General features: G+C 40.7%; 1 protein-coding gene across 1 annotated transcript in view; it reads left to right on the top strand.

The window, feature by feature from the left end:
* SORCS3 (sortilin related VPS10 domain containing receptor 3) overlaps nucleotides 1–26,957 on the top strand; it is a 596,683-nt gene that overhangs the window by 369,909 nt on the left and 199,817 nt on the right. The window contains exon 5 of the mRNA XM_061193540.1: nucleotides 6,666–6,739. Within this exon, the coding sequence (XP_061049523.1) occupies nucleotides 6,666–6,739 (74 nt within the window). The remainder of the gene's footprint in view (nucleotides 1–6,665; nucleotides 6,740–26,957) is intronic.

The following is a 26,957-nucleotide window of genomic DNA, read 5'->3' as shown; positions in this document are numbered from 1 at the left end:
TGGGAAAAATCTTCTTCTTGGATAAGCAAAGAAATTTCCTTAGTGCATTAAGTGCCAGCAAAATGAGCCTGTATCTAAAGAATACAAATAGTGGTACTGTTTTTCTTATCCCTCCCTCACGTATTCACACAATGAACTTTAGGGCATTTGAGTTCTTGATCTCAGCTAGAACGTAAAATCCCTGACAGCAGAGACTTTTTGTCTTTTTGGTTTACTGATGTATCCTAAACCCACAGAACAAGCGCTTGGTTCTTAATAGACATTTGATCAATATTTGTTAAATGAAGGAACGGATGATGTAAACCATCTGAGAGAGGGAAAACCTTCTTGGCTAGAAATCTTCAAGAAGGGAAGAAAAATGTTGCCATCTCCAATAGGATGGCATAACTAGGTGACTGTCTATGTCTTTTTATAAATATCTTTATGGTGTAGATGCCTTATAACTCCTAAGGGCAAAGGAAAATGGTTACTGAGGACAGAAGTTCTTGTCTACATCTCCAGAGCTTAGAGGGACCTTGGATGCAATTGTTTCCCCTGGTTATCAAGAAAGGAGTTCTTTGGAGAACATCTGAGGAAGGAGCCAGAGGCACAGGTTGGAAAGGACTCTTTGTTGCTGTGTGACCTGGTTTCTCTCCTGCCTACCACAAATATTGCCACAACCCAGGGGATTCTTCCTGCAACCCTGCAAAAGCCAGCCAAGCCCTCCCACTTGCTCTGTGGCTACCAAGAAAAAAGGAGCAGAGACCTTATTTTGAGCAGAAACCAGTGTCATTTTATTTGGAAGACCAAGATCATCATGGCCATAGTTCAGTGGAATGCTACCTAAACTCCATGGTTTTGAGCAAAAAATCAGGACAGTTACACACTAAGTTTGAATTTGCCTACAGGGGAGAGCTTTTATATAAATGTATTCCAAACCGTCCTTCCCTCTACATGGGAGATCTGCTGGCTCTAGGGAATCTGGCTGGAATACCAGAAGCTGCTATAAAATGTATAGTTTGTTGCCCCTTCTGATTATGTCTGGTTACTGCCATATGGTCTTTATGAATTCACAGTTATTCTTAGAAAACATCCTTAGGGATGTGGTAAAAATGCACAGGACAGAGAAATATAGGCAAATGAGAGTTTGGTTTTCAACCACAGATTCAACAGTCTGGCCCTAAACAAGACTTCTGGCCTTACAACTAAATGCCTAGGAGTGGAGACAAGAAAACAACAGAAAAATGTAGCCAGATCTGTCATTATTACTCCTGGTAACAAGCGTAAGATGCCTATATTAGTTTCCTAGGGCTGCTATAATGAAGTGTCACAAACTGGATGACTTGGAACAATAGAATTCCATTGTCCCACCATTCTGGAGGCTAGAAGTCTAAAATGAAGGTGTTAGCAGGACCATGCTCCCTCTAAAACCTATAGGGGAAGCTTCGATTCTTCTTAGCTTTTGGTGATTTGCCAGAAGTCTTTGACATCCCTTGGCTTGTAGATACATCACTAAAATTCTTTGTCTTCACATGGCCTTCTCTCTGGGTGTCTTCTCATTGTCTTCCCTCTGTGTCTGTCTATGTGTCCAAATTTCTCCTTATGACGATATCAATCATATTGGATTAAGGCCCATCCTGACCTTATTTTAACTTGATTACATCTGCAAAGACCTTATTTCCAAATAAGGTCACATTCTGAGATACTGGGAGTTAGGACTTTGACAGATCTTTTTTGGGGGGTTGGGGCATAATTCAACCCATAACCTCCTAATTCAGTCGTATTATTCTTTGAACTTAAGCTTTCTAGATACAACTTGTTGTTCTTCCTGTGGAGTATTACATTGATTAAATTGCCTCTTTAGTTTTTCAGCTATCAGATGCTTTTCCCTGGCAGGCTGATATAATTAAGGAACGAATAACTGAATCAATAAGGAAAAGAGCGTGCTCTTTCATATTCTCCAGCTGTTCCGATGATTCATTTAGGGTGCTGCGTGTGCATGTCACTACTGAATATGTGCTTGTTAAGAGAGATGAGACCATGACATATAGTGGAAGAAGGGAGAGAAGGGGATCTGGATTGTTCTTTGGTAAAAGTCCAAGAATGACATCCTTGAAGGGAGGGGACATCATAAGGCAGTATATGGAGGAGAACACCGTCTCATGTGTAACTTTGTGTAAACAAGAAATGTTTTAAACATGTTTATTGTTTGGAAAATACATTTTATTTTAATGGTGCATGAAACACTTTGGGTTGAAGCCATGCAGGACTATATAAACACTGCGTGAGCTAATACATTTTCTGTCCAAGGAAGGATTCACCACTATCCATGATAATAACCTCTGTGAAACACCATTTTATGGAAAGTCCCATGTTGCTTTGTCTAATTCCAGTTCCCCAATGGAAAAATTGCAAGTTTAATTCTTGGTCTTTTAAAAGATAGATAAATACAACATGTACATTATAAAAAGAAAATTATTGTTACATAAATATAAATAGAATAAACCATAGGCTACTATTACTATTGAAGTATAATATATATCTATTGTAAAGAAATGTAAAAATAATGGGAAGCTTTAAAAAGTATATAAATTACCCATCATTCCACAATTCAGAGATAACCACTACTAATATTTTGACATATTCTCTTCTAATATATTTCAAGTTATACAATACTTTAAATAAAATCAGCATCAATATATGCATGGTTTGTAACATATTTTTAAATAAATAATATATAATGAGCATTTTCATACCATTAAACAATCTTCTAGCACTTTCTATTGAGTGATTGCCTATGTGCTTTGTTTCTATTTCAGTGTCAGAGCTTTCATTTTTTAAATTACTAAAGTAATACATGTTCACAATAATTTTTTAAAAATCCCAATAACCGAAAGAAGAAAATATCAATTGCCCACAATCTTACCATTGCAGAGATAAACAGTATTAATATTATGACATATAATGCATGGCAGTGTAATTGTCTGGATTTCTGTCTTTTACTTATCCATGGTATTTTTAACCTTTGTAATCCCAGCACTTAGTTCAGTGCTTAAAGCATAGTAGTTGTTTGATACACTTTTAGTGAATGAATGAATGAATGAATGGATGGATGGAGAGGCTGCAAAGATTCAGCTTGTGGGAGAATACAATTCATTTCAGACTCAGCAACTTACTGTAGATTGAGAGACAAGGTAGCTAACCCAAGGCCCTTAATGAATAGGAGCCTGCTCTTTCTGTTCATCTGAATCAGCCTCCAGGCAGAGAATTCAATTTGATTTTTCTCTCATCAGTCAAACTGAAAAGCTGAAAAAGCAAAACCAGAGACAGGGAGGCAGGAAGTAGAACAGGCTTAGATGAGTAGATCGGCACTGAGCTCTAGTTGTTTCTGTTGGGAAGTGCATGGGATGAGAGGAGCCATGCTTCTCCCAGCAGTACGCCCGAGCAGGAGCTGTGGTGGGTGGCGTTCTGCCACGACAAGCATCCTCCATGATGGAGGGTCTGATGATTTCCCTGGGGGATTCAGGGGTCGGTGTGACTCTCAAGGTTTTTGCCTGACCTGTTGCTAGAGTTGCAGCAGAGGAAGACACAATTGTGCTGGGTTTTATTTGAAGGAATTTGGGGTTCTGTTTGCTCTGATTGGAAGCAGGGCCGACAGAGAGTCTGATTGATATCTTTGGGTTATAGAAGGCACCAACCGAAGTCTCTCCTATATTTAATTGAGAAACATCTGTCTTAAGTCTCAGCATATGCCATGGGAAAGAAAGTGATCCATTTCTTAAAACCCTGCATGGAATACTCAGTTCTTGCGATAAATTATGTGGATATATTCTTCCCAATGGGATGGTCTGGTCCTCACAAACCCTCTCCTTCCTCCCAAGCCGCTCTCCAATCTAAATACACATACAGAGAGATATAAAAACATCCACAAATAGATAGATGGATGCATGAATAGGGAGACAGACAGACAACCTCCACCTGCTTTTGGCCAGCAACTGTTATCACATCCCTCCTTTCTCTTAAAAGCTCCCCCAGAACCAAGCTCAAGACCTTAGCCATATTGACACCTTTCTTCTCATTGTCTCTTCCACCCAGGAAAATCTCGATCCACTTTCTCTCTGGGCCACACCACCTATTTCTAAAGGCCTAGCTCAAAATATATTTCTTCAATAAGCTTCATTGTTCCATTTTTACCCCAGTTTATCTTTCCCATCTCTCACCGTCTAGAGCCTTAGCCTTTGCCCCATTTTCCCGTTTGATGTGGTGGACCTGTATGGATATTTGAGGGTCAGAGTAGTTTTGCCTATTTTTCCCATGTGCAGAGTTGGACACACATAGTAGTTGGTACTTACTCATGGAGTAAGAGCCTGGTTTGAATAAATACTGTGAGAATTAGTGGAGTTGGTGGAGCTGGTGTGGTGTAGTATAAACCTGGCATCTGGTAAATCAGCATAGACATCCTGGTTTTCCATACGGCTGCTATAGTCACTTTGTAGAACTGAGCATTGATGTCTTCATCTATAAAATAGAAATGCTAATATATCTCTTTAACTACCTTTTAGACTATTTTGAGTTATATGTATGTGTGTATATATACATATATATATATATGTATATATATGACCACACACAAACATATCTGTTATTTACTGGACAAAAAAAGAGACTTTAAAAAATGTAGTTCATTCATGGTGCCAATGTTCAGTAATATTTCCTGAATGAAACTGAAATGGGACCAAACTTCTCCAAGCCCCCCAAAGCTTTTTTGAGATTACCATAAGTTCATACAAAAATTATTTCTGTGTGCATTGTAAGATTATGGACTCAAAACTTACAGATGGAAACGTTACCTGGGTGTGGTGCGCTGGAGAGCACTGTGGGTAAGCAGTTACTGGGGATGTGGTTACAGGGATATCCTTCACCTGACCCCATTTCTATAAACTTGAGGACCACCTACTTCTGCCTTGCTCAGTTTTTCCAGTTGTAAACATTTGTGGAAAAATATAAACATGATGGAATTCTCATTATAAACTAGGCACCGTGATTCCATAGAAGGAGATGGTGGCTAGGGCCTCAGAAAACCTAAATCCTAGTTCATTTGACAAAACTGTAACTTCTTCAAGACTGAGTCTCATTAAATGTGAAATAGGAGTTTTGTGTGCTCCTCTGTTATATGCCAGGCGTTGTATAACCACGGACGCACAAAGGTGAATAAGGCATGATCTCTGCCCGTCTTATGACTCTCAGTCTAGTGGGGCGGAGAGGTGTGCCAACCAGTAATGGCTAACTGTGAACCCCTTCTTGCAGGCTGATAGTAAACACAGTGATGCCAGCAGGGAGGGATTGGTTAACTGTCTGGGTGGATGAGAGAATGCTTGAGAGCAGGGGTTTCCATTAGTAATAACTGTCTTGCCTTCTCTTCAGTGTCCTTGTAAGGCTGAAATGTATGTGAAAGAGCAACACAGTCAAACATTAATAACAATAATGATGATGATAATAATATTTATTATTACTAATTATATTATTATTATCATCAGTCTGATTCACATATTGTACTTCTAGGCATTCAATTAAAAATAAACTAGCCACACTCCTGGCTAGTCTCTTAAAGGGATGCTGGGTTTTCCCTTATGTGTTACAAAGGCTTCAGACTCTGCATTCATAAAATAAGAGAATGTGGAATCTGTGTCGTTTGGCCTCTCAGAGGGTTCTTCTTTTATTTTTCCAAAGTCCTGGGGCTCTTCTGGGTTTTTTCTCATTCCATGAGTTTCTGTCCATCTTTATTGCCTGTTTTAATTACTGATTTAGGAAACAGATATTTAGTGAACACTGTATGTATTCAGGGAGTATAAATACAACTAAATAATACAGACAAATCTGAAACACACAAACATATTTTATCCCATGATAAGTGCTCAGTGGAAACAAATGATGAGTGAATTGAGAAGGAAGAACAGTGAGTGGACCAGAGGTCAGAAAAGGCTTTGTGGAGGAAGCCACACTTGTGCTGGCCCTGCACGGATAGGTGATTTTCACTTAGGCACAAGAGTAGTCTTATCCTTGCCATCTTACAAAGTCATGAGAGTGTGAATGAGCCTGGTATCTTAGTGGCATCGAAGAGACCATTTCATTTAGATTATATTATATTTAACACTAAGAGATAAAACTGAAAGAGCACAATATTTTGATTTAATATTGGCTCAGATATCAGCTGATGAGCATTTTTACCTATGAGTGTTACATTTCCTATGAGCACAGAATGTACCTCTTCCTTATCTTCATATCCACCAGAGTACCTTTCATGTAAGAGCTGTTCAATAAATATTTTAAAATATTCAGTGTTGCTGAACTGTTTTAGATGTAGCTAAAGACTTCTTGGAATTTGAAGAAAAAAGGAAGATATAATTTACTAAAGGCTTTATCCCTAAAGGAGAGACATGGATGGCATCAGAAATGGTTTTACACTCAGCTCCAAAGCGTCAGTTGTTTGGATGTATATTGAGTTAGAAGACCCCATGATAAGCATAGCGCAGTCATATTCATATATTTGGATAGAATGGATGCCTACTTGAGTGCATTAGGCACTCTGATGGGTTGGAATGTTCATCTCCAGAAGGGTGACACGTGCATTTCTGTTAAACAGTGTTCCTTGATGCTTATGCTCTCCTCACTTCCTTGTTTTGCAGCTCTACAGCTCCATGGACTTTGGGAGACGGTGGCAACTCATGCATGAACGCATCACACCCAACAGGTTTTACTGGTAAGCCCCATCCTCAGTCTCACCACCCTCTTGGGTAAGGAATTATCAGACAACAAAGCACTCTGGACAGTTCCTGGACACCTTCAGCATTTTTTTTTTAAATTAATTAATTAATTTATTTTTGGCTGTGTTGGGTCTTCATTTCTGTGCGAGGGCTTTCTCTAGTTGTGGCAAGTGGGGGCCACTCTTCATCGCGGTGCGCAGGCCTCTCACTATCGCGGCCTCTCTTGTTGCGGAGCACAGGCTCCAGACGCGCAGGCTCAGTAGTTGTGGCTCACGGGCCCAGTTGCTCCGCGGCATGTGGGATCTTCCCAGACCAGGGCTCAAACCCGTGTCCCCTGCATTAGCAGGCAGATTCTCAACCACTGCGCCACCAGGGAAGCCCCACCTTCAGCATTTGAAGTCATGTGTTTCCTAGCCCTTTGCTACTCAGAGTTTGGTTCACAGACCAGCAGCATCAGCATCACCTGGGAACTTGTTAGAAGCGCACAATCTCAGGCCCCACTAAGACTTCCTGAGCAAGACTCTGCATGTAGCATAATCCCTGATGATTTAATGTGCATATTAAAGTGAGAAACCCTGGGCTGGAGAGCTCCATGAGAAGGTCATGATGAGGTGCTCTTAGCTATGTACTAGTCTCCCTTCTTTTTGGAAAAAGTAGATATTTTATGAACCTATTCTAAAAGCAGTGTTCCGAAAACATAGTCTGAAGAACACTAGTTCCGCACGGTGCTTCTCCTTCCAAAGGCGTTTCTGTGGTCACATAATTTTAGGTAACGGTTATCTAACTCTGCCCTCCTGGAGACTCAGGATTCATGTTAGGATATTGAAGACTCTGGAGAAGCCCAGAGGGAGGGAAGCTGCCAAACACAAAGTCACTGATTCCCAAACTCATTTCACTCCAGAATCCCTTTCTCACATCACACCTGAATCCTTCAGAGCCACTTCTGTGGAGCACATTTTGAAAAACTCTTTTAAGAGTGAATATGTGTTTAAGATGGGGAATTAGCCCTTCCCCCAATCAGAAAATGCCATTCTTTTTTTTAATTGAAAAATACTTCATTAACTATATATTATGTTGTAAATTTTAGTTGGTATTATCAGGGAGAACAGATTTACTCTTGTACAAGGGGCAAGTGTTGTTATTAATTGGTATTTTTTTAATACATGCATACTGTTGTTACCTTGGTTGTAGCAAAGTAAACTTGGTTTGGTATAATTTTACCTTTTACTCTTCCTTGCTCTATGAAATGCTTCTTAGTTGTATCTCGCTTTCATTTCGGCAGAAATGGTGGCCAAATATATGTAGGAAGCATACACCAAAGTGTATAATATGCTTAATTATGTGCTTAATTAAAAACAGAAAAAAATTAACAGTATTTGAAAGTAGTACCTCTTCCATGTCTCATTTTAAATACTTTAGTCAGTTCCCTTAAGAAGTCACGAGATGGCCATTTATGCCTTCCACAAGGTGGGGGTGGTGTGTGTGTGGGTGGTGGTCATGTAGGTATATGTATCCCTGTATGTATATACAACCATACCAACATCTTTGGAAGCAGCGTTTTCACCCAGTCCCCTCTGCACCTATAGAACTTTGTCCAGAATTAAAATGATGATTGCTGAAGCACACTGTGAAAATCAACTGTGTCATATTATACACAAAGTACTGGGAGAAAAAAGGGAATTGGGATCACTGCTTTTGACTCAATACCTTGGCTATTCCCAGTTATTTTTCCCTTTTCAGACCAACTATTATTTGGTCTGTAACTATTATTACAATTATTATTTGGTCGTATTTAGAATTGTATTAAGATCTTTTTCAATAGACTAAGGCAGAAAAAGGAAATATTTGTTTTTCTGATGTTCTAGCTATATAACTACTGCCTTTTTGCTCAGCTAAGATGGACCAGTTTCTCAGTGTGCCAACACTCGGAAGTCCCTCAAAAAGAAAAAAGTAGCCCTCTGCTATTTCTGGAACAAACTCTTGAGATGGTAAGGCAGTTAGCCGACTAGGAAGTCAAGTTGACGGAGAAGGAAAGTACAGTAGACTGGATAGGACTTGTCATTGTTTCTGAAGGAAATTAAATTAAGTGGATGAAGGGCAGCATTTTCCTTTGTTTTGCAAAGAGCAAGAAGAGAATGTCCCAGTTGCTATCTGCCTTCCCCCTTCCTTTGTGTAGCAGAAAGAATAAATCCCTGGCAATTGTATTTCACCTCTTCTCCACTCTGTGCTTCTTTCATATATGCCCCCATGGGGAAATATAAAAGTTAGTGCCTGTGCTGGCTAGCCAAGTGGAAGCTGAAAATTCCATTTTTGTAATTATCACTTCTCCATTTCTGATGTATAATTGCTGTGATTATTCTTTTAGGTGCCATAGGAGTTGCAGAGGAAGAGCTCATTTTACACAGACCTTTTTTTTTTTCCCCCAATGACAGAATTCATGGCTGTTGAAAGCGCTTATGTTGGAGAGACATGGCTTGTATGGGTTAGGAGTGGAAATATTGACTAGGCACCTCCTTGAGGAAAGACAAAGTGTGCATTTCTCAGGGTGTAGAGCACAGCTTTGGTTGAGAGAGCGCCTCTCCAAGCTCTGGTTTCCGCATCTATGCAATGGGAACAATATTCTTCTTGTCAGTTTCAGATGCTTATTGAAAGGACCAGATATAATCCTTTCAAAATTGGACTCTTGGCAATTTTGTTTCACCATTTCAGATTTATAATTTGTAAGTTATGTCTTTAAATACTATGTTTACCAGTAGTTCTGAAGACTGTGACACATAAGTGATTTGTCATTTTTCTGGGATGCAAATTTGAATCCCATTCCCAGTGAGACTGTTTGCGTGTGGACATCTGATAACCATCGAATGCGTCTAATTTACTGCCAAGAATCCACATCTCAACCTAACTTTATTGTCCTCACTGTTTCTGGAGTCATAATTCTTCTGACATGGTAAAAACAAAACAAATCAACAACCCAAAGCCCTACAGCTGCTTCTTTGGGAGGGTTGCCACAGGGTGAAGTGGTATTAGGGACGGTGGGGATGCACTGGGGGCAGGGCAGTCATACCAAAAACAAGACATTGAAATAAAAGACTTTTATCTTGCGGTATGTAGACAAATAGAGTGAACATGCTAACCAGACAAAATATTGTCCAAATATTGTTATCTATAATTTGGAGATTTTCAAATGTCTAGGGATAGATCCTTCACGAATGCTAGGTTTCTTCTCCCATGTCGCCTTCAGTTGGCGGAAAGTAGCAACCTAGAAGGGACTTGTGGGGAAGAACACTGTGATTCAGAAAAGATTTCTGCCAAGTGTGCTAGAGAAGAATCTACCATCTACAGTGATGATCAATGTAATGGCTGTGAAAATGCATTGGGAATCATAAGGGGCTATCATGATTATCCATTTCCTCCTTAGTGCCCCACAGTGCCTGTGGGTTAGACAGGGCATGGGGCATAGTATTCATTAGCATCAATCATAAAAGCTTCATCTAGAGATAAAATTTTCTTTATGAATTCCAGATGTTCTAATGCCATCAAGAGAGGTCACCTAGGAATCTTACACCATGGAGTGACTGGGCCATCAAACTCGTGCCCTGAGAATCAGACTGACGTGAAAACTCTTTTATATGTGACCTTTTCACTCATTTGATACCTGGTTAACAGGCAGATTATGCTCTCATTCATAACCCCAACTGCTTTAGCAATTTTAGTTTGCAGGGAGAGCACAAGAGTGGCTAAGTAGCCTAGCGTAATCTTTCTCTAGTCTCTGCTTGGGCAGAGCTATTGTAGGGAAAAAGTGGGGTTTTTGTTTTTGTTTTTTATTTTAATATCCTACTGAGCTACAAATGAATAGTATTTCCACTCTTCCATTGGAAGATATTTAACAGGCAGCCACATTCTGCAGTGGGAAGATTGTTTTCGCTGCACATCCAATATGAATACTTGTGATGGTTCACAGCTTTGCCTCTGCAGCCCCTCACCCTCCCTAGGTGTTCACCCTCTTGTGGCCTCTTTTTCATTGAGGGAACAGGCATCCTAGGCCTGCTGAGTTCTCTGTGTAACTGGACTGGCCTCTAAGTGCCTCTGATCCCTGATGGCATTTGGTCGTACCATATCTTAAAGGAGAGATAGAATGTGTCCTATGTCTCTTCCTTACTAACTTCCCCTTAATTGTTCTGTCTCCTGAAAGATCAGGGTCCATTTCTTCTTCCTTGCTGTCACTGCAGGAGAGTGTTCTGATAAAGTAATACACACTAAGGTGCCATGAACTTAAACTCTTACCTTTTTTCTGGAGTATTTGGGTTGCAAAATGGACTGGTCTTTAGAGTAAAAAAAACCCTATAAGAATCAACAGATGTAGAACAAGTTGTAGATCAGCCCACTTTAGGGGGCTCATGGAGAGAGTCCCTTGTGGACCGCTCTTTTGAGCTGCTGTGATGCCTCATTGCAGGCTGAAGAGTGGCTGGTGTGTAGGGACGGTCGGGATGGGCTCTATTGTCCTTTGATTAAGGTTGGCTTCCTCATTGTAGATTTCTAGCGATGGCTCTGCCAGCAGCTTCTTTTCTCTTCTTTTAGAAAGGTCATGAGGGAGGGTAGGGAGAATGGAAAAGCAAAACGTGTCCTCCCTGGTGTGTATAGATAGGAGGTCCTAGGAAAATATCTTTTAAAGGAGAAAGGAAGGATATGGACTAAAAAACCCTTTCATTGAAATATTTCCTTTCCAATCTTTCATCGTTCTTGTTTTTCCCAGTCTCTTTTTGTGTGCCTATGCTCTTTAATGTGTAGCCTAAACATATTGCATGTGAATTTGTATAATCTCCCTTCTCCCCTCTTAATGTGCTATTATAACAATTTTTATGTTATTGTAAAATCTTTATAACCATCATTTTAATTGTCTATGCAACTCTTCGTTATGTAAAGATACATACTGTATTACTCTATTTTTATTGGACATTGGAAATGTTCATATTTTTCACTATCATAAATAACAGTTTGGTTAATATTTTATGCATATTTCCTTAATATCTAGGATTGTTTTCTTGGACCAGTGTCCTAGGTAACCCAAATAAAAATTTATGTTTTCCCCAGTCTCAACAGAGTGTCACATTCAAGTGGTATGACCCAAATTCAACACTGAAAGCATTTTAGAGCAATGTAGGTTTTTACTGAACATTTTCTTGAAGGGGGTTGCAAAGAAGCATTATATCACACAGCACACAGTGAGTCTTTCTAAAACTATCCTTTGCCCATATCTGTCTCTCCAAGATCTTGCTCATCATGATAGTTACCTTCTCAACTTTTCCTTCTCTTTCCATGGGTTCTAAAACTATTCTCAGTCACAGAGGTTTATTGTCCACAGAACATCCCCTTCCAGAGCATCCCTCTATCCCCACACACCTTCCTCCCCTGAGTATCATAAGCTTTTCTTATATAGAATGACCTACCCTCTCTCCTCTACCTCTCAGTCTATCACTCTCATCCCACCCTCCAGGAAATCAATCTTTGTTTGCCGTATATCCCTTAGAACATGTAGGAGGGGGACTTGGTGATTGTTAGGGTTTAATGACTTTGTTTTAATTACCACTGAAAGGAGAATAATTACCTCAGAATATATTTATTTGAGTATCTTTGACACCTGTCATTAAAGATATCAATTTTGTGCTATTGTATATTCACACCTAAAACATGTGCAAGTATGAGTCTATTTATAGTTAATACTTACTTCATTCTTGTGGCAGGCAGCCTCCAAAATGGCCCCCAATAACCTCTGTCTTCTGGCGACCATGCCATTGTATAGTCCCCTCCCTTTGAGTTTGGGCTGCATTTAGCGACTTGCTTCTAGTTACTAGGATGTGGCACAGGTGATAAGATGTCACTTCGGAGATTTGGCTACCAAAAGACAATGGTTTTTGTCTTAGGTGCATTCTTGTAATTGCTTTGTGAGCTGCCCAATGGAGAGGCCCACGTGACAAGAAACTGAGGGAGGTTATAGTCAATAGTCAGTGGGGAACTAAGGGCCTCAGGCCAACAGCTTGGTTCCAACGAGGAACAACCGAATCCTGCCAACAATCATGTGAGTGAGCTTGGAGGCAGATCCTTCTCTAGTCAAGCCTTCAGATGAGTCTGCAGCCCTGGCCAGCACATCTACTGAAGCCTTGTGAGAGGCCCGGAGACAGAGGCACCCAGTTGAGTCATGCCCAGATTCCTGACACATAGGAACAGTGAGATGAGAAATATTTGTTGTTTTTAGCTGCTAAGTTTTTTAGTGAGGTTTTCTGAACTTGTTTCATTCTATTCTATTCTGTTTTACATTTTGATGGCAGGATTTTGCTTTGTGAGAGTACTGTTTATTGCCTGTGTGTGTGTGTGTGTGTGTGTGTGCACATGAGCCAAGTGTGCACATTCCCGTTCAGAGAAGTGCTAATTTCACTTACAAAAATCCCATATATCTGAGTCCTAGACTTACCCAGCTCAGCCTAGTAGCAGCTGTGAGGGTGCAAAGCATAGGGCAGAGAAGCAGGAAGTGAAAATGGGGCATGATTACCTTGAGATAATGTGGCTGGGTGAACCCTCTTCCACCTTTACTTCAGTTTAAACTCTATAGATCTCACCTGTTCTGGAATGTATTCTGTTTTGCTTCAAGGATGGGCTCCTAAACTATGGTTCCAGAAGAACTACATGGCGAGTCATCCTTTGGCTATTAATACATTATCCATGACAGAGACAGAGCTAAGGAACAGGCAGAATGATTTGAGATTGCTTCCTGGAAAATCAAGGTCTTTTCAAACAAAGTTAACATTACAGGGTGAATTTTTGAAGCTGCGTCTAAATGTGCATCTACAATTTTGCAAACACAGTCATTTGCAATCTCAAATAATGGGATTTAGGCATCGACCTCGTGGAAGGAATCAGATTTAGAGGCCCTTTGCGAACCAGGATACGCCACAAATAATATTTAATTCAACTCTCCCTTACATTTTTTAAATGGTGCAGCAATTTAAAAATACATTACATTCAAAATAATACATGCAGGGTCAGGAGGGGAGATGTGAAAGCTCAGCTTGCAAGCAGAAATCAGTTTCTACTTTGCTGAGGGGGGCCACCCATATGCTGCATGTCTGGTTGCATCTTGGCCTTGGAAGAGCTGTCTTAATGCCGAAAGCAAATGCAGTGTTCGAAAGCTACACGTGGTCGTCAATCCGGTGCACTGAGGGAAACAGAACACTCACCTCTTTGGTTGAAGTCAAGACCTGTTGGACTCATGTGGTGATCATGCTTAGCACAGATGAGTTCTACAAAGGAGGGGAAATAAGGGGACATACATAGCTGTAGACTTAAGTGAATTCTTTACTGTGAAGGGAAGGCATCATATTTGACCCTGCCTTGGGAAATCTGAAAAGATTTCTGTGTGTCAAAAAGAATTCAGAGATAGCCACATCCACTCACCTACTTCAGTGTAAGAAAAATTCCAAGATACAAATGGAAACACCATTTCTTCTTTCCCCAGCTTTTTGGCTGGTTTCTCTGGAATTAGAGACACATGGCTTCCAAATGCTTATTCCACCCTGATGATTATGTGGAGGGCATGAGAAGTAGTCCTTCAGCTCAGAGACAGACAGATCTCACTAATAAACTTCCAGAGGGGAGCAAATTTGATTGTGGGTGAGATTTCAGAGGTTATTGTCCTTTGAGGAGGGGTCAGGAGAGGCCCACGTGGAGTAAAGCACTTTGACTGCTCTAGTCTTCCTGAAACTCAGATTGCCATTTAGGGCTTGTTCCCTACATAAAGAAGTGGGGACATTGAATACATTGATAGTAATGAGCTGTGCTTAGTAGCCTTGACTAGGGAATCTGAGAATTGGAGGGTCAGGGAGAGGCCCAGAGAGAGAAGAAAGAGAAGGATATTGAGGTGAGCAGCCCAAGGAGAAAGCATCCAACTGAAGGCTCAGAGGCTGTTTAACACGTAGATTGGATACAGGGTTGCAGGCATTCGGAATCACCCTTTTTCTTGTTGAGGAAATCTAAGAGTGCTCTGCTCCAGGTTGGGTTAGGGGTGTATATTAATCTGCCTAGGCTGCCATAACAAACTGCCATAGACTGGGTGGCATCAACAGTAGAAATGTATTTTTTCCCACTTCCGGAGGCTGAAAGTACGAGATCAGGGTGCCAGCATGGTTGGTTTCTGGAGAGGACTCTCTTCTTGGCTTGTAGGTGGCCACCTTCTTGCTGTGTCCTCACATGGTGGAGAGGAAAAGCTAGCTCTCTGGTGTTTCCTCTTATAAGGATGCTAATGTGATCATGAGGACTCCACCGTGATGACTTTATCTAAACCTAATTACTTCCCAAAGGTCTCATCTCCAGATACCATTGCCTTGGGGGTTAAGGCTTCAACATATGAATGGCGGGGAGGGGGGGGGTGGGTGTGGGCGGGGAGGGGGGGTGGGTGTGGGCGGGGAGGGGGGGTGGGTGTGGGCGGGGGTGGGGGTGGGGGTCGGGGGGGGGGGTGTTGTGGGCGGGGTGGGGGGGTGGGGGGGTGGGGAGGGGGCGGACAGGCACAATTCAGTCCATAGCAGGGTGTAAAGCAGGGAAGACCTTAAGAAGAAATGCAAACTTTCCAGAGAACTTCTCACCAAGAAGAGTCCTGGAGCAGAAGTGTCTCAGGCTTGTAGGAAAAGATGGAGAGACAATGCCAGAACTACAAAAATAATTTTTAAAAGACACAAACACAATTTAACTACTTTTTTTCTGGTTGTAGAGTCAATACAAGCTTTTTGTATACGTTCAAGGAAAGGCAGGAAAATAAAAAGAAAATAATTCCTTCTAATTTCACTGCCCAGAAAACACCACTTAAAAAATCAAGTACTTCTTCATAGACTTTTTCCCCTATTATAATATAGTATAATTTTCAATACATTTAAGTTTTTATTACAATTGAGATCATGCTGTTTATAAAATTTTGCATCTTTTTAAAACATACTTGAACATCTTCCTGTACCATTCTCTACACTCTCTAAACATAATTTAAAACTTGCATTACTTACATTGTATTTTAATTGGTGACTATATAATAATTTAATCACTCTACTATTATTTTACATTGATCTTGCTTCTGCACTTTTACTATTAAGGAAGGCATTGGAATGTTGTTTTGAAAACCTTTAAGTAATTATCTTTTCAAGGTCTGATTATTATAATTTTTAAGGATAGACTACCAAAACAATATATATATAAATATTAGCATGCCAAATTGTTCTCTGGAAAGTTTATACCAATTTGCACTCCAACTAGTGAAATACCATTTCACTGCACCTCATAAAAATTTAATTTAAAAAAGTAATCTAATTTAATATGCAAAAATGGATTTTCCTAGTTTTAATTTGCAATTCTTATCAGACTGGTGAGTTTAGACATATATTTATTAGCCATTGTATTTCTTTTATGTGACCATCTGTTTTTGCTTCTTCTTTATTGGCATTTTTATATGGTCTCATTTTGTTTCAATATTGTCTCCAGTTTGTTCTTTGGGTTTTAATTGCCTTATGATATCAAACATACTTTTTACTTAAAAAAATTGATCAAATCTTTTTATTTTTCCTGTTATAATGTCTTCTATTACTTTATGTTTAAATCGTGCCCTCAACCTGTGGTCATGTAAATATTAGCTGCAGTTTTCTGATTTGTAATGCTTCTTTACTAAATAGTATATATAATATGTATATATTATATATATTAAAAGACTGTGCATTCTCCTATATTATGCTTCAGAAATCTCATATTGATAGTTGTCTATTTCCTCTTGTGACTATAATTTAATCATTTTTATAATTTAATAATTTTATCCATACTGATGGATATTTTTAGGTTTTATAGGATTTTTATTTTTTTAAGTAATTAAAATCGAATGAACATCTTCCCACTTAATTCTGTGCCCATATTTCTGACTGTTTCCTCTGATGGTTTCCTGCAGGGGAAACTCTGGTCAGAAGTTAGGGACCGTTAATGTTGGTAGCATTTGTCAGCAGCCTTTATTCTGCTGGATTGGTCAGTCCTCTGTGCCCTGAGCCAGACCAGACTGTGTTTAATTATTGTTTATAACACAACATAGTGCCTGGCTGGGCAAGTCTCCTCTCCTGCAAAACATAACAAAACAAAAAACCAAAAATAGAACCTTTTCTTCTTTTTCCAAATATTCTTGGCTTATCTTACTCATTTATCCATCCAGATAAATTTGAAATTACTTCGTCATGTTTCAAAATTTCCCTCTTTCCCCCTCTCTATAAAGCAACTATTTAGATTCTTGGTTAGAATTGCAGCAAAGCTATACATTCATTTGGCAAGACCTGAGTAGTTTTCAATATCCAGTTTTCATTTTTGGCCATATGGTTTGTCTCTCCTTTTTCACTATATCTTTGTTCCTCAGTAAAAGTTGTATAGTTTTCTTTATACCAGTCTTACACATTTCTAGTTAATATTATTTCTAGAAATTGTTACTTTTGGTGCTATTGTAAGTAAAGATATTTCGTACATAACATCTTTCTTCAGATTGGCATGACCGAATTGGATAGCCATGAGGTATATTTGTAATTTGCCTACATGCATATATAGTTGGTGCCCTAAGATTCTTTTGTTTTTCTTTTAAATGTTGATTTTTAAAAATTTATTTAGGCTGCGCTGGGTCTTAGTTGCGGCATATGGGATCTTTAGTTGCAGCATGTGGACTCTTAGCTGCAGCATGCAAACTCTTATTTGCGGCATGCCCAGACCAGGGATCGAACCCTGGCCCCCTTGCATTGGGAGTGCAGAGTCTTACCCACTGGACCACCATGGAAATCCCGGTGCCCTAAGATTCTTTACATTATAAAGAAAATACATGTTTTCAGAAATTTTAAATGATTAGGAGAGTGTGATATGGCTAGAGATTCATTCCTGTCGGGGGGGCCGGGTTGAGGATTTAAATAGGAGGAGAGCTTTGCCCTTAATAGCTTTATGACATTGGGCAATTGTACTTAATCAGCTGGTGTCCTTTCTGACTGATGGGGCATCAGTATACCCTGCCATTGCCTCCTGGCTGAATGTCAGTCTTCTAGCCTGGCACATAGTAAGTGCTTAATAAATATTAGATATAGAATTAATAGTAAAACAACTTATAATATGAGAGGATAATTGGAAGAAATGACCATCCTCATTAATTTGGTGGCAAATAACACTTAGCATCTCTTTGAAAGTGAGCAAGGTTGAGTACATCTGCATATCCTTTTTTTCCTCTACATTCAAATCACATTTATTACCTAATAGTCAGTGTTTGTATTTCTGATCTGTTTTTCCAGGTATCAGCATATGTCTTATTATTATACATGTTAAAGTTATTTTTAGAGAAAAATATTTCTAGCTTGATGTTAATAAAATTCATAAAACCATAAACTAAAGATTGTGTTGAATCAGGTCCTGTGTGCTTTTACAGATGTGATACAAATGTTGAGACAAATCCACGCAGATTGCCAAGGGCGTGTGGCCAGAAACGGCAAGCACCAAAAGAATATTAGAAGAAATGTCATGATTGCTCAGAAGCTGAAGGGCCCAGGTTAGCCTGGTATGCCAAGTGAAGGCTTCTTGGAGATGGGATTGAAGAACCTTGAAGAGTGGGTTGACTGGGCAAGTAAGAAAGGGAGACAGGTTTTCCTGGGAAGGGAAGCTGATTAGAACAAAGCCGAAGTCATAGTATGTTTGGAGAGCAGTTAGTAGATCTGCTAGAATAGGGTTTTTCAGCCTCAGCATTTCTGACATTTTGGTCTGGATAATTATCCTCTGCCCTGTAAGAGGTTTAGCTGGATCCCTGGCCTCGACTCCATACATGCTCACCGTACTCCTCTAGTTGTGAAGAACAGAAATGTGTCTAATATTCAGATACTGCCAAATGTTCTCTGAGGGGCACCCCCCTCCCCCCATTGAGAATCACTGTGCTAGGAAAATAGGATTTGCATTGAGGGGCAATGAGAAATGAAGCTAGAGATGTAGACTAGATTCAGACTGTGAAGGGCTTCAAATACCAGGTAAGTGGTTTAGACCTGTCTCTCTGGGTAATGGAGGGCATTCATATTTGTGCAGGGGAATGACATGATATTCATGTTTTATGAAGATTTATTAACATTAGGCACTTTCCTTGAGATGCTTAAGTGCATTGTGTGCAACTCTCTGTCAATAGATAAGCTACTGATTTTCCTCAAGACAGATGCAAATCTTCTAAAGTATCTTGATCTCAAGTTTCATTCTCCAATGAAAAATTATGGAATTGTGGACTTTTAAAAATATATGCCTAGTATATATTTTTAAATAATTCATTTCTGTTTATACTTTAATTGATATGACATTACAGATTTTTATTGAACTAATGATTTAATCATTTTAACACACTTTATTCTTTCTTGTCCTCTTCTAATTTTTGTACACATAAAAGTAATTTTTCACCAAATTATAGTTGTAATATGTCCCTGCATTTATGTCTTTTTTTTTTTTCACTTTTAACCAACCTAAGTAATTTTCTGTATGTGGGCCTAGTATTTATAATGATCATTTTCATGTGGCAGAATATTCCACTGAATTGATAAACTCTCTTTTATAGTAAAGAATTATGGAAAAGTTAGAGTGGAAAGGACCCTGAAAGATGATCTGGTCTAGTGATTTCTCCACTAGTGCTCTCGGAAGTTCTGTGGGGCTTCTGATGAATTGCCCCAGGGACTACCTGGTACACAGAGAAGCCTTAGGGGTGCTAAGTGATCAGGTCCTTGGCCCCATCATTTTTGCTTCAGCCAGAACTACTCAGCTTCTTAATGTTTTGTATATCAGGCTTATGCATAAGATTTCTTTTGAAGATAGAAGAGCATTCATTAAAGAAACAAAAATGTTTATAAAATCATTGATCTAGACTGGTCTTTTCATTTTACACAAGCTGCATACTGGTATAAGAGTCTTCAGGTTATCCTTCCTTAGTGCTTGCACCACCCTGAAATGTCCAGTTCCATAGTGTAGACGCCTATTGAATGGCTAAAATCTTGCCAAAGAACCTAAGCTGTTGTGCTAATGAGGACACTACCTGATGACCCTCTACTCTGTCAAGGGGCTCACCATGTTTTGGTGAGAAGATAAATGTCCACACTCACGTGGAAATGATTTTGACAAGTTAAGTGATAATTTATAGAGCCAGGTGTGAGAGAGGGTGAAAGACTATGGTGATTGGATTGGAGGAAATTAACACTTTCATTTACTTGGTGGCAAATGGCACTGAGCCCAGGTGTTGTGACTACACCCTAGCTTGTTTTGTTCTCAAAGGGATGCTTAAAACAGGAAATACCATTAGGCAGTTAGGCTTTTTCATCTGTCAGCAAATTGCTTTTCAAAGGCAGCAGTTTTCCTTCCATGTACATGTTTGTGTATATCTGAATCTAGCAGTTGACGTGTGTATTACTACCTTGATCTCCTTTGCTTACAAATACAATGAGGGAAAAAACTGTCCTTCGAGAATCCTCAAATTCTCCCAAATCAGGATGCATTCCCCCCCTTTAGGCCTCTTACTCAAATCTGCTCTTTGGAAAGACAGCCTGAATGATGGATTAGGGGCATGCCCCGCCCCTTTTCATCTCCCCACTGGCCAGCTGTGTCATATTCAGACATTCTCCAACCTTTTCCCTTAACGGTGTTGAAGAGAAGCTGTCAAGTAATTCGGGCAGAACCATGCACAGTAGAGGCAGAGAGAGAGCCCGGGGCGGGGGGTGGTTAATAAATGAGGTTATGGATTTTATCTATGTCCATTTAGATGTACTTACTAAGGATTTCTATTCAAGAGACTGTTTGGAGTCCCTACTCTGTGAATAGTGTATTCATGCAAAGGGATATAAAGGACAGTAGGTGTGGGTTATTGTTCCAATGCTTAATTATCTCTTAAGTAATAAAATTGTACTTCCAAACCCATTGCCGTGTAACTTTGCGGTGCCTTTGGACTGTGTGTGGCAGGTATTTTCTCAGCCTGGCTGTGGGCTCATCCATCTGACTTGTGTTGACAAAGTTTAGCAGATGTGACACAGCAGAAACTTTTAAAGTGCCTGCCTGGTTGGGGTATGCGTCTTTTCCCTCTGCCATCCCATGGTAGCTGTGACCCCCTCATTCCAGGCTCCATAATGAAGAACATGAGGCACACGTACACCTGTACCTCTGCAGAGCCCAGCTCCGCCCCAATTCCTAGCTTGGAGCAGAGTCTTCCATGGAGCCCAGTCTAGACAAGCTAATTCCCTAGCTGGCCCTGGATGTATGAGCATAAATAACTGTTGTTGTAAGCCATTGCATTTTAGCATGGGTTATTATGCAGCAAAAGCTACTGATACAGTAGGGCAAAGAAAATTGTGACAAATGGACTAGTGTCTGATACAAAGGACAGTGGTGAAGTGCCACAAGAGAGGTACCACCTGAGATGGCGGGGCCAGGGGAGGTGACATCAGTAAAGCCTTCGTGGAGGAGGTGGCATTTGAGAGGAGCCTTGACAGATGGGTTGTTTCCATAGGCAGACCTATGTTTGTGCTCATGGGCCTTCTGGTGTGACATAATGGTGGCATATCAGGCAGAGGAAGGAGCAGGAGGAGAGCCTCAAAGTAGCAGAGCATGGGGTGTGTTTAGAAAATGTTAATAGTTCAGTCTATCGGGAAGTTCAAGTTCTATGCTCATGAGAGAAGAGATGCCGGTAAGGCTGGAAAAGAAGATTAAAACGATAACTTAGAGGCTTTAAATGCCAGGTTGAAGGTTTTGCAGTTAATACACTTGAAGGGCTCTGCTCAGTGACAGGCATACTCGGGACCAGCCATTAGGAAGGTCATTCTTGCAGTGGGATGAAGGGCAAATCATAGAAGGAAGAACTGGGGTCCAGGTGGCCCATTAAAAGGCTATTACTGGGGACAGCAAATACTGGAAAGAGTAGATGGACCTTCAGGAAATTCTAGAAAATGTGCTTCACAGTTGAAAAAGAAAAAGAACATCTTGAAGAATAGAAAATAAATCTAAATCCTTCTTCCATTCTAGAATGTTGTTTCCTGTCTTTATAATATCTAAAAACTCAAGTTCTACTTGGAACTAAATCAACAAGGTATAGTGACCACAGATTCAAAGACTTTACTAATAAATTTTTTAGTGAGTGTTTAAATGCAGCGTGATATTAACACACTTAATGGAAAACCATACTCTGGACTTAGGTGTAATTTCCCCCAGTGTTAAAAAGACACTAAAGCAATATTCCCTGTGCATTTTTGTATTTATTTGCTTGTTTTTTGTGTTTTTTGGGGGGATGGGTGGGTGTTGTAGGCAGTGCCCCCTTGCTAAGTAGACTTTGAGACAGGAATTTGTGTGCAGCAGGTTTACTGGAACTCAGGAATAACACCCCTTTGAGTGGTGAGGCGGGCAGTGTTGGGCAGGGAAGGAGTGGGCTGTGAGGCATTTGCAGTGACTGATCCCATTAGAGCTGTGTAGCTGGGATGACCCTTCAGAGATGTCCAGCCTTGAGCCAAGGGACTGAGCCTTCCTACCTCCACGCTGACTGTCCGTAAGATGTGGGCTACCACTGGGGAAGGGTGTGAACTTGGTGAGGTGCTGTCACCAGCTGTGGGAAGTTCCGGAGAGGGACTCAGCTGGGAGTCAACAGCCATTCACACTTCCAACACTGGGAGTGAGTGCCTGGAAGAGAGTGGGTTCTGGATAGCACACCACTGTATCCACTACAGCGGGGGCAGAGAGGTTTGCTCCCAATCCTGTTCTTGTTCCTAAGAGGGAAATGAATTTTGATAATAATCACAATAAATAACAAGGCAATCATAAACAACGTTGTAAAATAAGTAACAATGATAATCATAAATTATCACTTATTGAGGGCTCGTGCTGGGCCAAGTAATGTGCTTTGTCCATGGCACCTGTTATTGCAATTATCTTTTAACAAGTGTGCAAGCAGAACAATGCAGTGGCCCAAGGTCGAGGGGGTTGGCTGCAGACTGCCTAGGTTGGAATCGTGGTTGTGCTGCATATTAGCCGTGTGTTCTTGGGCACCCAGGGCCTCAGTTTCTTCATCTGTAAAATGGGATTAGCACCAATAGTCTGTCCCAGAAGGTTTGGGCGAGTGTTATGAATGAGGAAAGAGTGGGGCTGATATTTCTGCGTTGAAAGCCCACACTGTCAAGTTTAATTTTTGGTGTTTGTGGGAGGAGAGGCCAGCGAAGGGTGCCACAGCAGGGGCCCTGCTCAGCAAGAGGGTGTTCGGTGTTTTGGCAGTGGGAGGGTCAGGGCTAAAAGTACAGTGAAGGAGGGCAGTGTGATGGGTAGAAGGCTACAGGAGAGAGTCAGCTCACAGGTTCTACATGCCTTTCTCACAAAATCCCTGCCGCCAAAAGAGCAAAACCTAGGGAGTCAACGCTTTATTCTTTTGTTCTGTACCTCATCCATGGTGGTTTGTCTGAGGGAGGTCCACGCTAACTTTCCCCCAGGCCATGGAATGTGTCTATTGAGATGCTTTCATTCAGCCCCACTATGGTGCCAGGCTCCATCAGATACTTTTTGATGGAGGTAAAGGTCTTTTAGGCTCAGAAATCCACCCTGGTTATAGAAAGAGGCTTGTCACTCCAGGTGTGACTGCTGAGACCAGAGAGGAACAGCAGCAGCGGGGAGGTGACCGTGGAGAAACTTACGGTTGTGTGTCATTAATCACTAATTGCTGAATGATTTTATTATATGGCGGCCATAAAATATCACTTGAGGTTTTACAGCCAGTTCTTGCTTTAAGAAAACAGTTTCTTATGTCAAAATGACTATTAAATTAAGTGATTCCATATTAAACATCCTATGGACTCCAGATGATTGATGGGGCTGCATAATGAATAAGAACCTTTCCTTCTGGCTGCTCAGAGGAAATCAGTAGCCATTTCTGGAACAGCCATTGACCGTGGGAACCCAGGAGAGACATACTGGCTTCTAAGAGACACCTGGACAATTAAAGTGGGAAGGGAGTCTTGAGAAAATACACTTAGCTTACAGACAAGGAAACTGAGGTCCAGAGAGGTAAAGAAACTCACTGGGAATCATGGTGTAGACAGTGGCGCGGCACTGTATATATCATGCTGCTGTTACCCTTAATTATATATCGTTCCCATTATTCCCAGCTCTCCTTACTATACCCATTTTATTAATGACAAACCAAGTCTTGGAAAACTCTTTCATACGTTACCTCAAGTACAGCCACTTCTGAGATAAGTTGTGATGTCTTCCAATGACACCTATCTGCATTTTGCCCTGAGTTTGCTTTTACGTATTCTAGGTGATGGTAGATCCAGTAAAATCACCTAAAACTAGATTGTTTTGGCCTTGCTAGGTATTTCCACTGAAGCATTCACAATTTCAGACTTGAAATACTCTGGTGACAGTGACTGTATACCAGCCACAGTTGCTTCCTTCAGAGATCAGCTGGGAGACCTGATCGTGAGGTGTCAGATGCTTGAGTGTCCGCCTGTGTGATCCAGGTAATTTGCGCCACAGGAAACTGGAGGGTGGGGTAGGTCTCACAGGTGGTGGCACTTGAGCTACGTCGGCAAGGTGATACCTAGCAAAGCCAAAAGAAGGAGAACGTTTCAGCCAGGGCCGCAGCAGGAGCTAGAGGGTCCGAGACAGAAGTGAGTGTGATGTTTTGGAGGTGCTGAGGAAGTCGGGGTTTCTGATGTACACTGGGTACACCTTGGCCAGGTAGGATGGGATCTGACTGTGAAGAGCTTAAAATCCAGGCAGAGGAGTTGAAACTCCTGGAGCTCATGTTGTCTTAATGTTTATCTTTGTTGATTTTTATCAACCGATCATTTGCACTTCTCTCTTCCCCCATCTATATTGTAAACTTTTTCTAGGCAGAGATCCTGCCAGATAGTTTCTCTCTATATACATTGCCTCACACAGTGTTATATACAGAAATAATTACAGGGGAGAAAAAAGGAAGAAAGGAAGTTAGGAGGAGGCAAGAAGGGAGATCAGGAAGAAGGGAGGAGGGGAGCACAGACCTGCCTGCCGTATTGATAAAAGGCCCCTTGAAATAAGCCTGAAGAAGTTGCTAGGCAGAGGAGCTAAGCTGCCCTGGAGAAAACTTAGCCAGGCTCAGCTCTGCGGCAGTCCCGGTGTCCTCATGGTGGCAGCACTGGGCATCCTGCTAGGTCCCGTAGTGCCTGCAGGTGGCCCCAGAGTGCTACCCTAGCATTACTTCTCCACTCAATTATTTCTTTCAACAAAATTAATTCTTTCATTATTTGCTCGGAGCCAGGCACTGTGCTAGGCACCAGGCTATGATGGTAGACAAAACAGACATGGTCTTTGCCCCCTTAGTCCTTATAGCCCAGCAGGGAAAACAGATGGTAGTGAAATAATCATGTAAAGATGTAATTGCTAACTGTGGTAAAAGCAACAAAGGATGAGTAAATATTGCGATGTGAGGGTAAAACCGAGGGACCCAGCTTAGTCTGGGAGTCTGGAAGGCCTGCCTTAATAGTGTATATATAACAGGGAACCTGACCTTGTCAGATACACAAATATACTTAAAATCAAACTATGTAGGGTGCAGGTATTGAAGAGTCTTTGTGCACGGGTCCATCTTTCTTAATCTCTGCGTGAGTGACTATGAGGAGATTCAGTAGTTGTGGCTAGCATCAGGAATCCTAGTCCTAATCTAACTCTCCTGCTAAGAAATTATGTGTTTGTGGTTAATTGCCTTGTCCCCTTACACTTCAGCTTCCTTACCTGAATGAAGAATGAGAAGTTTGTACCAGCATCATAGCTGCTCAAAGTATAGTACAGGGACCAGTGCTGGTCCCCAAACTGCTACTGATTTGTGATAAGTATAAATAAGTACATCCATTGAGGATCTTTAGAAACTTCTGTAGCAGTGTGACATTCTATGATATTTTTATTGCATTTACAAAAATGTCAGTCTGTAATAGTTTGGGAAAATATATTCATTCCCAATTGGTTTGAAAACCAACTGTAACACAGTGGCCTCTGAGAACCCTTCTGGCACTAAGAGCCTTTGATTCTAATTGGAAGGGGTAGAAACTTTTAGAGCAGTGTTATAAAATACCCATGGTGAGTTTTAGAGCCTGGATTTGAGTGATTATGAATGGGAAGATGTTACTGTAGAAAGAACTGTTCTTCATCCTGGATCTCTGAGACATTAGCTAGGTCAACTCCAATGCCAAAGAACACAAAAGACATGATATCATTGGAGTCGGAAGTTGGTAGTCTAAGAGGACAGTCACCACATGTTCTTTTCTGGCAACATACCTGATCTCCAGGCCAAAGCTGAAGACACCAGACCTGGCTCAGAGTATCTTCAGAGAAGCAGTTAGAAGTAAAAATAAAGAAAAAAATCCAGTTAATTCAAATGACCAAATATATATATATGTTTATTCTTTCTTAATCCATTTCACTCCCATCAAATTGCTCAAAAGCTACTTTGATTTATAAATGGAATTTAGGAAGTGAGTAGTGTGAAATATAAACAATTTAAACTTTGAAAACTAGCTCCCATGAAGCAGAGTAAAAGTACTTAAAGGATTTCTATTTCCCAAGACCCTAGAAACACAATGAGTTAGAGTGTCTCTGTTTAACTACTGTTATGGATAGTCCCCTGGGTAAACATTGTGCTTTATAAAAAGCTAATACCCAGAAAAGGTTTTTAAAAATTAATATTCATTCAGGGGCTCATCTGGTGGAATAATACATGGCTGACATTTTGTCACCATGTTGCACAAAAGACCTGCATTAATAGTAAGAAGCAGCTTCTCCCTCCTTCCTGTCCCCACTGAACTCTTTCCCTGTGAGTATCAATTCCTTGGCTGTCTCTTCTCGAATGTTCAGGGCTTGGAGGATCTATTCTAGATTTGTGGTCTTACTAGGAAACAGTGGAGTTGAGGAGATGGAGATAGATGAGAGAAGGCTATGGGTTTAAAGGTTGAAAGAGCTGGTTTTGGAAGAGTTGGAGATAAATCAAGGACAGACTGGGGCTGCCATCTCATTGGCCGCAAAACGCTGCTTTTTCCTTGACAGGAACAGAGCTGGTGTGGGCTTGTGGATTTACCACATCACATTTGGATCATTACACCTAGAGACCTAATTAGCTTTGTCATCATTGTCTGCCATTCATTTGGTAGGCACCAC

This window comes from Eubalaena glacialis, chromosome 1 (genome assembly GCF_028564815.1).
Source record: "Eubalaena glacialis isolate mEubGla1 chromosome 1, mEubGla1.1.hap2.+ XY, whole genome shotgun sequence".
NCBI lineage: Eukaryota > Metazoa > Chordata > Mammalia > Artiodactyla > Balaenidae > Eubalaena > Eubalaena glacialis.
The sequence above is the reverse complement of the archived record's forward strand: the minus strand, read 5'-3'. Positions and strand labels throughout refer to the sequence as shown.